Source organism: Dipodomys spectabilis, unplaced genomic scaffold (genome assembly GCF_019054845.1).
Source record: "Dipodomys spectabilis isolate Male_0828 unplaced genomic scaffold, ASM1905484v1 ptg000157l, whole genome shotgun sequence".
Classification (NCBI taxonomy): Eukaryota; Metazoa; Chordata; class Mammalia; order Rodentia; family Heteromyidae; genus Dipodomys; species Dipodomys spectabilis.
This window is the reverse complement of record NW_024870834.1, coordinates 18641500-18655849: the sequence shown is the minus strand read 5'-3', so window position 1 is coordinate 18655849 and position 14350 is coordinate 18641500. Positions and strand designations below refer to the sequence as shown.

Below are 14350 nucleotides of genomic sequence, written 5' to 3'. Positions count from 1 at the left end.
CTTTTAAAGTATAAAGTTCAGTGGCTTTTAGTTTATTTAGAGTTGTATAAACAACACCATTATCTGATTTAAGAACATCTTCATTATCTTTGAAAGAAACCTCCTATCTGTTAGCAGCCACTATTTCCTCCTTCTGCCAGCCCCTGGAAACCACTTGCTTTCTATTTCTATAGATTTGTCTACTCTGGAAATTTCGTATAAGTAGAATTGTGACATAGATGGGCTTGGTAACTTCCTTCTTTCACTTAGAATAATGTTTTCAAAGCTCTTCATATATACTATACTTTGATCTTTTTATGGCTGAATAATATTTTGCTGTAGGGATATACCACATATTTTATCTGCTGGTCAGTTGAGGGACATTTTTATGTCATTTTTGTCCATTTACAATGGACAAAATATAATGCCACTATAAAAAGTCATACACAGTTTTTGTGTGGACGTATGTTTGTATCTTTTTGGGTGTATAGTGAAGTTTCTAGGTCATAATAAGTTGGTAGAATTAACAAACTTTCCAAAGTGGCTGCACTGCTTTATCATCAATGTTGTGTTTCAGTTTCTCTATATCCTTGTTAATGTTTATTGCATTTTTTTATCCTGAAGTGTATGAAATATGCATGTGCATGCACCTGTGTGTGTGACAGAGAGAGTGAGTGTGTGTGTGTGTGTGTGTGTGTGTGTGTGTGTGTGTGTATGGCATTGCCTTAGTGGCTGATGATGTTGAACATCTTTTCATGTGTTTTTTGGCTGTTCATTGTCTACTTTGGAGAAATGTCTACTCAAATTCTTTACCCACTTTTAAATCAGAATGTCTTATTGTTGAGTTGTTTATATATATATATATATATATATATATATATATATGTATATATGTATATATATATATATTCTATATACAAATCCCTTGTCAGATAATTGACTTAGTAACATTTTCTCTCAGTCCATTGGTTGTCTTTTCGCTTTCTTGAAGTATGGCAATTTTTAGTTTTGATTAAGTGCAGTTTGTCTATTTTTTTTCTCTTGTTACTTGTGTTTTTGGTTTCTTTTCTGAAAAAGCATTATCTAACTTTAGTCACAAAGATTTCTTTGTACATTTCTTAATTTAGGTCTTCTATCTATTTTCAGTTAATTTTTGTATGTGGTATGATGTAGAAGTCCAACCTCATTCTTTTGTGTGTGGATTTTCAACTGTTAAGATGCCATTTGTTCAAGAGACTATTATTTCTCCATTGGATTGTCCTTTGCTCTTGTTGAAAAATCACTTAACCATCCATGTAAAGGTTTATTTCTGGAATCTCACTTTAATTCTCATTGCTGTATGTGTCCTAAGCCAGTACCACGTTATGACATTGATACTGTAGCATTATGACAAGTTGTAAAATCATCAAGGATGATACTTACTTCCTCCTCAGGATTACTTAGATTGCTCTGAATTTTATGTCTTACAATCAGAATTATAGGAACAGTTTGTCCATTTCTGTAAAGAAAGAAAAGGGAGAAAGGCAGATGGGACTTGGATAAGAAGTACAATCAGTCTGCAGAACATTTGGAAGAGTATCTTAACATTAATCAAGTTTTTAAACACTTTAGTAATAAGCATGTTAAGGTGAGTTAACGCTAAGTTATGCCTTCTGAATAGCAAATCTGTATTGGTTAGCTAATACCTGATTGCAAATGAATATTATAACATGCAGCTTGGATCAGAGATTTTAACTGGTCTTCTCTAATTAAAGTCATAAATAAGAATGTATTCATCTATGCACCAATTCCAGGTGACTATTGTTCTGCGATTATATTGTCTAAAGTCAAAAATAGTAATAATCAGTCATGTTCTGGTCTGAATTTTTCTTTTGAGAATTTTCTCATTTGAGAAATTCTGTTTAGTGTCCCTAGTACACTATGTTATTATGAAAACTTTCAGTACTTTTTTTTTTTCACCCTTTTCAAGAGAAGACTAGGGAATAAAAAATAGCCAGTTTAAAATTATTTCCTATCTTCTATAATTTCTTCTTTGGCTGGTGATTATTTACAAGTATATTGTTTAATTTACATGTATTTGAGGCTCTCTACTTTTTGTAACTGACTCTCAGTATATTTCTACTGGGATCAGACAATATATTCTGCTTATTCTGATTGGATTAAATATATAGTATTTAACACATAATAGCAACAATACATAGTAGCACCAATAGCCTATGAATGATTGCAGCTTCAGTTTTTACTGTGATGACTGAATAGTTCTAGAATGGGTTTAAGGTATTACTTAACAATGGGGTTTTTGAAATTTTAATATACAGTATCAAAATCCAGTGGTTCTCATTAAAAGAATAATGTAAATTTTAAACCAATAGGGAGGACAATGAGGAGAAAAACTACTGGCAAACATAAAAGTATAGATAGCTAGAATAGGAAAAACAAAAGAGAAATTTAAGACAAGCCCAGTCTACTAATGTATTACAGTCTGAAGTTTTCAAAAATACAACCATCTGCTGTTCACTAGAAGCACACTTTAGAATCAGGATACAGAATAGGTACAATCATAAAGAAATGCCAGCTCAATGCCAACTGGTAAAAAGGTGGCTATACTAACACATGCTAAAATCAAGTTTCAGATAGAAAACTTTCTTATAGACAAAAGGAGCAAGCAACTACATAATGACAGAAGGTTTACTATAGCAGAAAGATGAAACAGTTTTGAAAGTATTTTCACTTAATAAAATAATATTCATATATTTACAGGTTGAACACCTAATCTGAAAATCCATATGGGAAAGGCTTCAAATTCTGAAACTTTCTGAGTACCACCCTTATACCAAATCTGGTCTCACAGGATGAGTCATACTCAAATGTAGATGTACTGAAAATAATTGTGTAGAATTACCTGTAGGCTATAAAAGGTATTAGGTATATATAAAACCTAATTGATTATCAGATTTAGACATGGGACCAAGTGCCAAGATATCTCATTACATACATTAAGCATCACTTAATCATGAGGAAATATTCTGAGAAATACATCATTAGGTGATTTCATCATCTAGGAAAACTATAGTGTCTGCTCATGCAAACCTACAGAGTATCCATAAAACACCTAGTAAGTACAATATATATGCATGACTGTTGCCAGTGAACTTACTTTGAAAGAGTACATTCTAAAATAATGATAAAAAGTACACTATAGTAAATACTAAGACCAGTAACAGTAATTTATCATCAAATATTGATATTGTATGCCCTATACTTTAACACAGCTGTCAACACAGTAGGTTTATTTCAACCAACACCAGCACAAACATGGGATTAATGTGTTGTTCTATAACATAATGAGGGCTATAGTGTCACTAAGACATGGAGATTTTGCAGTTCTGTTGTAATTCTCTGGGACAGTCATGACTATAAATCTGAAAGTATCCTGAATCCAAAATACTTCTGGCCCCAAGCATTTTGAATAAGAAATACTTAGCCTGTGACACAGAAACTCATGGAAGTACATGAGTAATCTGCAGAAACACTGTCTTAGTGGAAACTTTCTATAATAAATGGGCTTTTTTTTTTTTTGAGATACTGTCGTATTGCATAGCTCATGCTGACCTTGAACTCAAAATCTTCCAAAATTCTCCTTTTTCACATGTATGCTGGTCCATGCCTGGCAAATTTTTTTTTTAAGTAGAACTGCTAAATAGAAGGTGAGCAGTCTAGGCATAGTAACACACACCTGCTTATGATCCCTGTACTCAAGAGGTTGAAGCAGGAGGATTGTTCCCTTTAGCCAGACTAGGCTGAATTATGAAACCTTTTATTCATAGAAGAGTCAATATGATAAAACAATATGATATGTGTGTGCTGATCATGTATAGAACCATCCTCCCAGGAAAAACAAAATACTTTCTTAAGCACACATGATATGTAGGATATAATTTAAAAATTAGGCATGTACTACATTACAAAATAAAATCTCATGAAATGCTTTGTGCCACACAGCATTGTTCTTTGTCCATACTGCAAATTGAGTTGCAGGCAATGACAGATATTTAATACATCTCAGTATATTTCAAAAAGAAGAGTGAAAGAAGAAATCATAATGGAAATGAAGTATATTAGAACTGAATGATAATGGAAAACTGTATGCCCAAGCATGGAGAAAACAGTGATAGGCAATATTAGAAATTTACATACCTGAAAAGGATAAAAGTAGGGCTGGGAAGGTGGCTCAGTGGTAGAGCGCTTGTCTTGCATGCATGAGGCCCTGGGTTCGATTCCTCAGCACCACATAAGCAAAAAGAAAAAAGCCGGAAGTGGCGCTGTGGCTCAAGTGGTAGAGCGCTTGCCTTGAGCTGAAGAGCTGAGGGACAGCGCCCAGGCCCCACAACGGGACCCAAAAAAAAAAAAAGGATAGAAGTGAAAACTAATGTGCTAAGTTTCTGACTTTGGATATAAAAGAAATAACACTATCATAAACCTAAAGGAAAGAGAAAGACATAAAGATATGAGCAAAACCCATAGAATTCAAAAATAAATTCTATCAAAACCAAAAGTGAACAAACATTAATAAAAATATTACCAAAAGAAGAAGACATGGATAAATAAGGGATAAGAAAGCTGACATGAAATACAAAGATAGCATAGATGAAAAAATAATTAGAATACTGTTATTGCTATTCTAATTAAAAAGTGGACAAATTCCTACTAATGTGTAGTATGTAAAATGACTCAAATGAAGACAGCCTTGTTTTATGAGTATTAGAACAACTGATAAACTTAAAATTCTTCTCTGAAAGTAAACATAAAGCCAAGATAGTTTGATAGGTAATTCTAATATTTCTCTATAAAAAGCGGACATTTCTAATATTTAATTTTTCAAGAGGATAGAAAATGGCTCTATTTTGTGTGGCTAGTTTCATCTTTACAAAACCAGTTAAGAACAGCACTAGAGAGTAACATTATACACCAGCTTCATTTCTGAACCGAAATACAAAAACTCTATAATCAAAAATTTCAAAGCCAGTCAAATGTAGTAGCACTTAAAAAAAAAAAAAAAAAAAAAAAAAACCTGACAGTGTCATTTGCCATATTAACAGATTAAAGAAGAGAAACCCATGTTCATATTGTCATGATAGATGCAGAAAAAGATTTAATAATATGCTGTGTTCATTTATGAACATTCATACTAAGAAGGAAACCCTGTGAACCTGGGAATGGTATTTGCCCCATACTTACAAGAGCTAGTGGTCTGGTTGTTCACCTTCACATTAGGGGCAAGTTGAAGATGCTCACTAATGTTGTTTCTGTTCAGCATTTTACAGGAAGTCAGAGCCAGCACAATAAGAAAAAGCATTTAAGTTTGCGAGAGAGACAGATAAAATAAGCCTGATACTGGTGGCTCACACCATAATCCTAGCTACTCAGGAAGCAGGATCCTCCTGATGGTTTGAAGCCAGCCCAGGCAGGAAAGGCCGTGAGACTACTCCTATCTCCAGTCTACTACTCAGAATAAGCCAGAAGTAGCACTGTGGCTCAAAGTAGCAGAGCACTAGCCTTGAGAAAAAGAAGCTCAGGGACAGCACCCAGGCCATGAGTTCAAGCCCCAGGACAGCCAAAAAACAAAACCATAGATGCATTTTAGATATAATTATTTTTAGTCATATAAATGGCATGAAGAAAGCAATAGTTTTAAGAAAAAAATATACAAAAATGACCATTTGGGGACTGTATTGGAGTTTGATACTACCACTTTAGCCAGTTTACCAGTCTCCAACTATTTATTTTAAAGCTGAAATGGCATTAAATACAATCAAGTGTATAAACCTTCACCACCAGCAAAAAATGTTTGGAATGAATAAATGGATAAATATGTACACATGTAGGAATAATTTCCTAAATTTCTGCTGTCATCAAATTGATCTTTAGGTTAAATATAGTTCCAGTCACAGTCTCACACTTGTTCTTAAAATAATAGAAAGGTCAGAGAGTGAGGACCTTTTGTTTTGTTTTTGTTGATCGTGGGGCTTGAACTCTGGGCCTGGGTGCTGTATCTGACCTGTAGCTCAAGGCTAGCACTCTACTACTTGAGCTACAATGACACTTCCAGTTTTCTGGTGGTTAATTGGAGGCAAGAGTTTCACAGATTTTCCTGCTCTGGCTGCCTTTGAACCATAATCCTCAGATCTCAGCCTCCTTAGTAGCTAGGATTACAGGCATGAGCCACCGGCACCTGGATAAGTGGGGACCTTTTGAAGAAGAAAAATAAGATAGAGGAGTACCTTATTGAAACTTAGTATGATGATATGATAATAAGACAGCATGGTATTGGCAGCACCCCAGGGATTGATTAATGAAATTACATATATATGCAATATGTATAAAGCACAACTTCAGTAAGTCAAGATGAAAAAGACAATAGAACAATAACCAACATCAGAAAAGTTATAGCATATCCTGAACATCATTATTAAGTGAAGACTATAAAGTTATTTTATAATGTTGTAGAGAAAGAAGAATTGTGATGTTTGACGTACTATTAAAAGACTAAATGAGGGTGAGATTAAGACTGGAGATATGGCTCAAGTGGTAGATAGAGCACTTGCCTAGCGATGACTAGTAAAATAGGGGAAGGTATATGGTCACCCTGTTACCAGAAATCCTACTCATAGGCATAGACACAGAAAATTCTATACATGCACCAGCAGAGAGGTACAGGATAATGTATGACTGACATTTATAGCAGCAATAAGCTGTTAATAAATAACAGGGAATTGAAACGTTATAGTGAATCTGTATATATTCAGCAGGTATAAATCTTAATAATATAGTGTTGAAGCAAGTTCAAGGGAAACTATTATGGTAGGATACCATTTTAATGGAGCTTAAAAGTAACTAAATTACCTAGTATTTTATTTATGCAAATATATATATGTATATTTTAAATTATAATTTAACTGATCAGAGATTAGGGATGAGGAGCACATAGGCTAATGCATATTATTGCTAACGTAGCTTCTGAGTGCCATGTCCTTGGTAGAAAATTAATAGGCATTCATTATAATATGCTTATATTACACAATCACTGTAAAGGTTGTGGGTGTAACAAATGATATAGTGGACATGAAAATGATTTCTTAGTATTAATAAGTTATGTATACAAAAGGACAACAAATTAACAATTATAAAAGGATAGAAGGGCTCAGTGGTTGAGGTGAAGCCCTGGGTAGTTTTTTGCACATAAATAAACAAAAAGAAAAATATATTATGGTGTTAATTACTTTTCTAGGTTTTGTGATTTTTTTAAAATGAGATCCATACTTTTATTTATTTATTTATTTTGAGGTACTGGGGCTTGAATTCAGGGTTTTATACTCATTAGGCAGGTACTGTGCTGTTTGAGCTGTTTCCTCCAGCCCAGAGATGTGTGATTTTTACAGTCTTGCTTTTATGTTATATAACAACTCACAAAATTAGCTGAAAGAAGAAAATAAATCTGTAAAGTGGACATTGAGAATATAAAATTAATGCTGTTTTTTCTATGTACCTTCAGTTTTTCTTTCATTCCTATTTCCCTTTGGTGCATTGTGAGTATTATGGGTGTCACAGATTTACAAGTGTAGTTACAAGTGTAAAACTTACAGGTGGTAAAACTAAGAATTATGAGTTGCAAAACCTTTTTGTTTTCTGACAGCACTGGGATCCATCACAAAGACTAATGCATGTAGGGAGTATGATCCTCTTGAGTTGTATCCTTCGCTCAGCCAATGTTTAAAAATTATTAAGATTCGTAAATCCTAAAATTAGTTCTTCCCTAGCACCTGTGATGAAAATTTTTGTGACATTTTCATGATAAGCAGAAACACATTAAAAATGCATATAGCAGTTTGACTACAGGAAGAACTTTTTTGTCACCATTTAAACTTCATTTATTACTCCTTATGGTAAAGATCCGTAGATTCACTAAAGTGTCAGTTGGCCTGATATTTCTTTGTCACCATCCTCATCTTTTTTTCAGGTCCTTTTTCCTAAGTGGGTGAGAACTTTTCTCTTTTTCAGCAGGTTTATGCCATCCTCACAAGCATCATTCAGGAGTAGCCAAAACACAAAAAGAAGGAGACGATGGTTTCTACAACAAACGGTACAACCAAACTCTGGTTACAGCTGAACTCCAGAGGCTGGCTGAGAAACAGGCAGCAAGGCAGTATTCTCCCGCCAGCCACATCAGTCTCCTCTCTCAACAGGTATGGGCAGAATGTGCTGCCAAAGGGCTTTTTGAATCCAAGATTAAGATTGATGGGGTGTGCCCAGTCCTTCCCAGACTTCAGTGCTTCCCGTATGTTGATGACTCTCAAATGAGCATTGGTTTGTATCAATCTAAATAAAGAACCAAAATGCTACTAAAGTAATAAAGAAAATGAGTGTTGCAGGCAGTCTGGTACTGGTTATGATATACCTGTTTCACAGATAAATAGGCTTTAATATTCAGCTGTAAATATAATTTTAAAGGATTTTTAAAAATAACTTTTGTCTTTGGTAAAAATTTCCAGTAAGTCCTAGGTTTAGAAATCTTTTTACCAGAACATTGTAACATTACCTTTATTCCCCTCCTCACTATACTGCTTTTATTTTATGATTTCAGAATATTTTATAGGTACAGATTAATAAAGAATTATACCCTTAGCCAATATATATCATTCTCTCCAATTTACAGATGGGGGAAACTGAGTCTGAAATAAATGAGGTGATCAAGGTCATTCAGTAAACTCATGGACAGAAAAATAAGTACCAGCATATATGAGTATAAAATGAGTTTACAACATAGTAAAGTTAAATGACAGTTTTAAAAACTTTGTGTTCTCTTTGTTTGTTCTGGTAATCCATATGTGTACAATTAGAAAAACAAGCTATACCTTCCTTAATGCTGAATGGCATCAAAGTCTTCCAAACAACTTAAAATTTAACTTCATGATTATATTTTGCTGTATCTCTATTGTGTCAGATTCTTTTATGGGTCATACCTGTGATAAATAATCAAAGCGTAAAAAAAAGAAGGTGAAAATGAGTTCACATACATGCTTCAAGAAGGTAACACACTGCTCCCTGGTGGTACCTTCGTTGTTTGTAAACACAATTAGAGCCAGAGTGAAAGGTAAGGCTCCCCTGTGACTTTAGATTTGCTTTGGCATTCTCCTGGTGTTAATGGTTTTCTTTTTCAAATCCGTTGTATTTTAAAGAGTATAGATGAAGGAATCTAATGTGAAGTAGAAAGAAGAAACTTCACAAAGTCAGAGCTGAGATTTGAAAGGAATCAAAGAGGTAGATTTTAGTGATCGAATGATGGGAAAGTGGTATAGAATGTTGACCATAGTAGGACAAAGAATTTTAAACTCAGAAATGTCTATGAGAAATGGGCCAATGATATGTTATACTTCTGTCATGAGGTCCGTGATTGCAGTTTCCAGTTTATAAATGAATACCTGGAAGCAACAAGATTAATAAATAATTTTCTTCATAACTGTAACAAAGAAAAAGAGCAAATATTACTGTCTACATGTTCTCATTTCCTATTATTTGTTCTATTTCAGAGCCTGTAAAATAGTAAGATCCTAATCCTGTAGCAATTCAAGGTTTAGCCAGGTGCCTATGGCTCATACCTGTAATCCTAACTGCTCAGGAGGCTGAGATCTGAGGATTGCAGTTCAAAGCCAGCCCAGGCAGAAAACTCTGTGAGGCTCTTATCTCCAATAAACTACTCAAGCTAGAAGTGGTGATGTGGCTCCTGTGGTAGAGTGCTCAAAAGAGGAAAAGTAGGTCAGGGACAGAACCCAGGCCCAGAGTTCAAGCCCGAGGACCAGCAAAAAAAAGAGAGAAAGAGAGAGAAAGAAAAAAGTCAAGGTTTATAAGTTCCTCTTGGGAAGCAGTCCTTCTTCAGTCCAACTTTCTTATCTGCAAGAAACCTTCAGTCAGTACATTCAGGTCCATCAGATTGCTGTTTAGAAGGATCTGAACCTGCCATTAGATGTCAGTTTTAAAGTTCAGAGTCTTGAACATAAGGTGCTTTGTGCCTGGTGCTGTAGTATGAAATAAATATTGTGCATTACTAAAGAAGTTGTTGGTGGCATTTGCAGGGAAATGGATGGAGCTAGAAGAAATGTTGAGCGAGGTAAGCCAAGAGCAGAGAGACAAACGGTATATCAGGTCTCCCTGATATATGGATGTTAAATCCAAAATGTTAGGTGACACGACAGAATTAACAGGACTTAAGAAACAAAGAACTTCCACTCATCTGCTCAAACCACTACTAAATAACCCCATGCTGCTGATCACATGTATGGTGTATATGTGTACACCGTTATATGTTATAGACCGTGATAGACAATTTGCTCCAGGAAAGTTAGAATGAGTTTGTGACTTTAAATGAGCATCACTATCCCACAATACTGTGAAATTTGGGAAATTATGTAATCACTTAATCACACATACACACACAAATGAGAAGTACAAGTTGTCATGTCGAAAATGAACTTTACAACTTGGGGGGGGGGGGGGAAGGATTGGAGAGGGGAGGATGAGTAGGGATGGGAAGAGTAAACAAAGGAGGAGGCTACAATGCTTGATAAGAAATGTACTCACTATCTTGCCCATGTAGTTGTAACCCCTCTGTACAGTATTTTCACAATAAAAAAATACGTTTATTTAAAAAAAAAAGTAGTTGGATTAGCTATCCAGACATCTGTGTGAACTTGAGTAGTTCACTTAACTTCCGTCAACCTCAGCATCTTTGTTGATAGGAAAGCCTCCTTGTATTGTGTAAATGCCGTATACTTGGAAAACATTAATTTAGTCATAAAGGCTCTCAGGAGTAAATGGTTTCTGACTCATGAAAGTTGTTGGCTAAAATGCACTCTTTAAAACTCAGTTTATGATATTTAGCCCCTTCTCTTCAGAGAAAATAGTTCCTTAATTTGGAATTTGCAAAATTCTATCTGTTCTTTTTCTGGCAAATAACTAATAACACAAATTAATGGTTTAATACAGGCTCTGGTACATTTCTTCACTAGCTGTTTCGTAATTTCTTTCTTAAAAGAAAGTTGTTGTCATTTCTTACTCACTGAGACAAATGATAAATGTCTGTGACTTCTTAGAGAAAGATGGGTATCCAAACAAAGAAGTAGGAGCTCTGATAGTCTCTCTGGCCTCAGCTTAAATTTATCTGTCATCAGAAACAGTTTCATGTCTAGAAACCACTTTAAGTGCTTTTAGCTTCCTACTTTCCTCACTTTCTGTTCCTAGTTTTTATCTGTGCTGTTTTTTTTAATTTTCTAATTCATTATCTTCTTGATAATGAATCTTATGATTTCTTTTGGGTACTTGCTTTTATTCATTCGGTGGTTTTTTCTTTAAACTGGATTGAATGCTATGAGTTTACCTCTGACAAATGCTTTAGTTATAGCTCACAAGCTCTATTTAATTGCTTTGCTAGGCAACAAGATAAGGGACTTCTTACTAGAGTAAGAAAGCTGATTTTGAGTTATTTCTACTATTCTGGAAGACTACTATAGAAAATTAAAATTGTTAGGTATTTCCAAAAACTCAAAAACTGAAATTTGGGGGGGCTGGGAAGGTGGCTCAGTGGTAGAGCACTTGCCTTGCATGCCTGAGGCCCTGGGTTCGATTCCTCAGCACCATATAAGCAAAAAGAAAAAAAGCCGGAAGTGGCGCTGTGGCTCAAGTGGTAGAGCGCTAGCCTTGAGCTGAAGAGCTAAGGGACAGCGCCCAGGCCCAGAGTTCAGGCCCCACAACTGGACCCCCCCGCCCCCAAAAAAAACCTGAAAATTTTGCCTATAATTTCAACTTCTTAACCTACTTAGACATTGAGTGGCAATTTCTAGAAAGGTTTTTATTCCATTCTGTTTGTTTGTTTATTAAAAAAAATCATTTTCACTAAGCTCTTAAGAGCATTCAGGCTTTGGAACTAATGGGAATAATAAAAGGCCCATCCCTGAGTGTGAAATAACTCACAATCTATTGAGAGTGACAGCCACTTAAACAGATGATAGTAGTAGCCTGGCACATGCATGACAGAAATATTCCTAAGAAATAATAAATCCTCCCAGAGGGGTTTCTAACCCAACTTGGGATGGGAATGGGAAGAAGGCCAAAGCAGCCTTCCTGAAAGACTGAACTATAAAGGCTAGAAGAAGAGCAGGAGCTGCTTCTAGAAAAAAAAAAGAAAGAAAGAAACAAAAACAATGTCTTTGTGGGCAATAGAATGCTGTTTAGTGATGTGTGGGAGGTTAGGGGTCAGCTCCTAGTGGCAAGGATTGAAGCTGGAGAGACGGTTCAACTCATCTGGGGAGAGTTTGGGAGGCCCTGGGAAGGAACTTGCCCTCCTTCTCATGGATGGTGGCAAAGCATAAGACAGTTGCTTCAGCTAGATTGTTCAGATACTGCGAGGAAGATGGATTAGAGGAGGAGACAAAGCCAGCCCTTTTTTTCTTCCCTACCTTTCAGTGAGGATGCCAGAGAACAGTGAAATAGCAAAGGCAGAGTTCTGACAACTCTCAAAATTGTATTCAAGCTTTGAGGACCCAGAATGTACATTAGAGACTGGATTCTTAAGGAATTTCTATGGCTAAAAACAAGACCTCATTCATCTTAAGATTTCTTTTGCCACTTCTGTGATGGTGTAGCTTTGTTTAAAGCCTGTACTACATAAGAATATCATACTTTCCCACCCAAGTGAACAGTGGACACTTGAAAACTGTGCAAGCACATGTACATCTGAAATGTGAAGAGGTATAAGTATATGACTATTCAACAAATACCTTAGAAATCCAAGCAGAGCGCAGGTCAAATTTAGCCTTTTTTCTTGGCCTAGAGAGACTGGTTATCTATTGGAGTGGGATCATTTGGCAATCGAAGTGTGTATTTCTGAAAGCAACTTGTTTTCTAAAAGCATCTGCACCTGGAGGAGGGGGCGGCAAACACCGGTGGCTCATAGTGTGCTGGAGTAGAGCTTCAGTGTGAGGTCTCTATGTCTGGCCTACTCAGTGCCTGGAGGGAGAGCAGCTCTGAACAGACATGGCCCATTGTGGTTGCTGCTGTCAGTGTTCCGAAAAATGTGGCAAAGCAGCCCAGCCTGTGGTGGGGTGTGGGAGGCAGGAAAGCAGAGGAGAATTGGCCCTCTTTGGGCCAGCAAGTGTGAGCTTTCAGGACCCAGCTATCATTACAAGCTGCTTTAGCTCTCCCAGCCTGGGAGTTTAATCAAAAGGATACCAGCAGACCACCCAGGCTGGGCCCCGTCATGAACTGTGAGCTGTGTGCTGTGTCCACTTCCCAGCCAGCCAGCCATTCAGTGATGGGGCCGGCCAGGCCTCTGTAAATGTGCCGACAGACAGAGCAGGGAGGAGACACTCTGTGCTCCTCATATTTTTCATTTAAACGGAAAGCAGAACAGAGAACCATTGGTTTCCTTCATATCTGTGCCCCTTGCCCTGATACTCTTCTGCCCCCAGAAGGATATATCTCAAGTACAGAACATTTAGTTCACAGTAGTTCCTCAGTCACTCCTCCTTAACTTTCTACCAAAGAATTCTAGGTTGTCTCTCCTACTTCAGCAGCTGCTATCATCAAGGTCCACAATGAATCCCAAATGAATCTTGATTTCAGCAATACCACTTTGAAGAGAAATGAGACAGAGCAAACCTCCAAAATGGTTGCACATGTTCTGTAAGATTGAGGCAGGTGATACCTAGGGTACAGGTGTTAGTGTTTGGCTCTAGAAACTTCTTCCCTGCTTCCTAGCTTACTTGGGTATGTGTGAACTACTGTACGTTTGTGCTTGTTTATTAACTCTGCTTCCTTTGGCTCTGTGTTCTTTCTTGGTAGAAAACATTGTACCCCTTTCACCCCCTAGTCACTACTTGTTCCCATTTCTTGAAAAAGAAAAAGATAAGTAGAAAAATCATAAGCTCTTGAGTCCATGAGACATTAGACACAATCCATGTGAGCCTTGATTTCCACATCTGCTTTGAAAAAAAGGGAGGGGGTCATCTTAGCATCAAAACTCATTTTCCTTCCTGAATCCTTTTCCTAGCTCAAATAAGTCCGGCTGAGTCTCCTAGCTCTTGTGTGTCTCAAGGTTTTACTCTCCCACACCCTGGCCTGCTGCCCTGTCTCTTGTTTTAAAATAACCATCCCTTTACTTGTCTATCCTTGCAAGTTCTATCTTTCCTATCCTGCTAAATTTAACATAATATACCCTTGTTGTCCTCAGGCCTCCATGTCCCTGCCCCACACTTAATTTTACTGTCTGACTTCACCTCTTAACAGTTGTCTGATCTCTCTCAAGGTCAGTGATGACCTT

The 14350-nt window shown here is 36.5% G+C and overlaps 1 protein-coding gene across 3 annotated transcripts in view; it reads left to right on the top strand.

Moving 5' to 3' along the window:
- Window positions 1–14350, top strand: part of Ttll5 (tubulin tyrosine ligase like 5) — a 246977-nt gene that overhangs the window by 117256 nt on the left and 115371 nt on the right. For all 3 annotated transcript variants that reach the window (XM_042692822.1, XM_042692821.1, XM_042692820.1), the window contains exon 29: window positions 8038–8222. In XM_042692822.1, the coding sequence (XP_042548756.1) occupies window positions 8038–8222 (185 nt within the window). The remainder of the gene's footprint in view (window positions 1–8037; window positions 8223–14350) is intronic.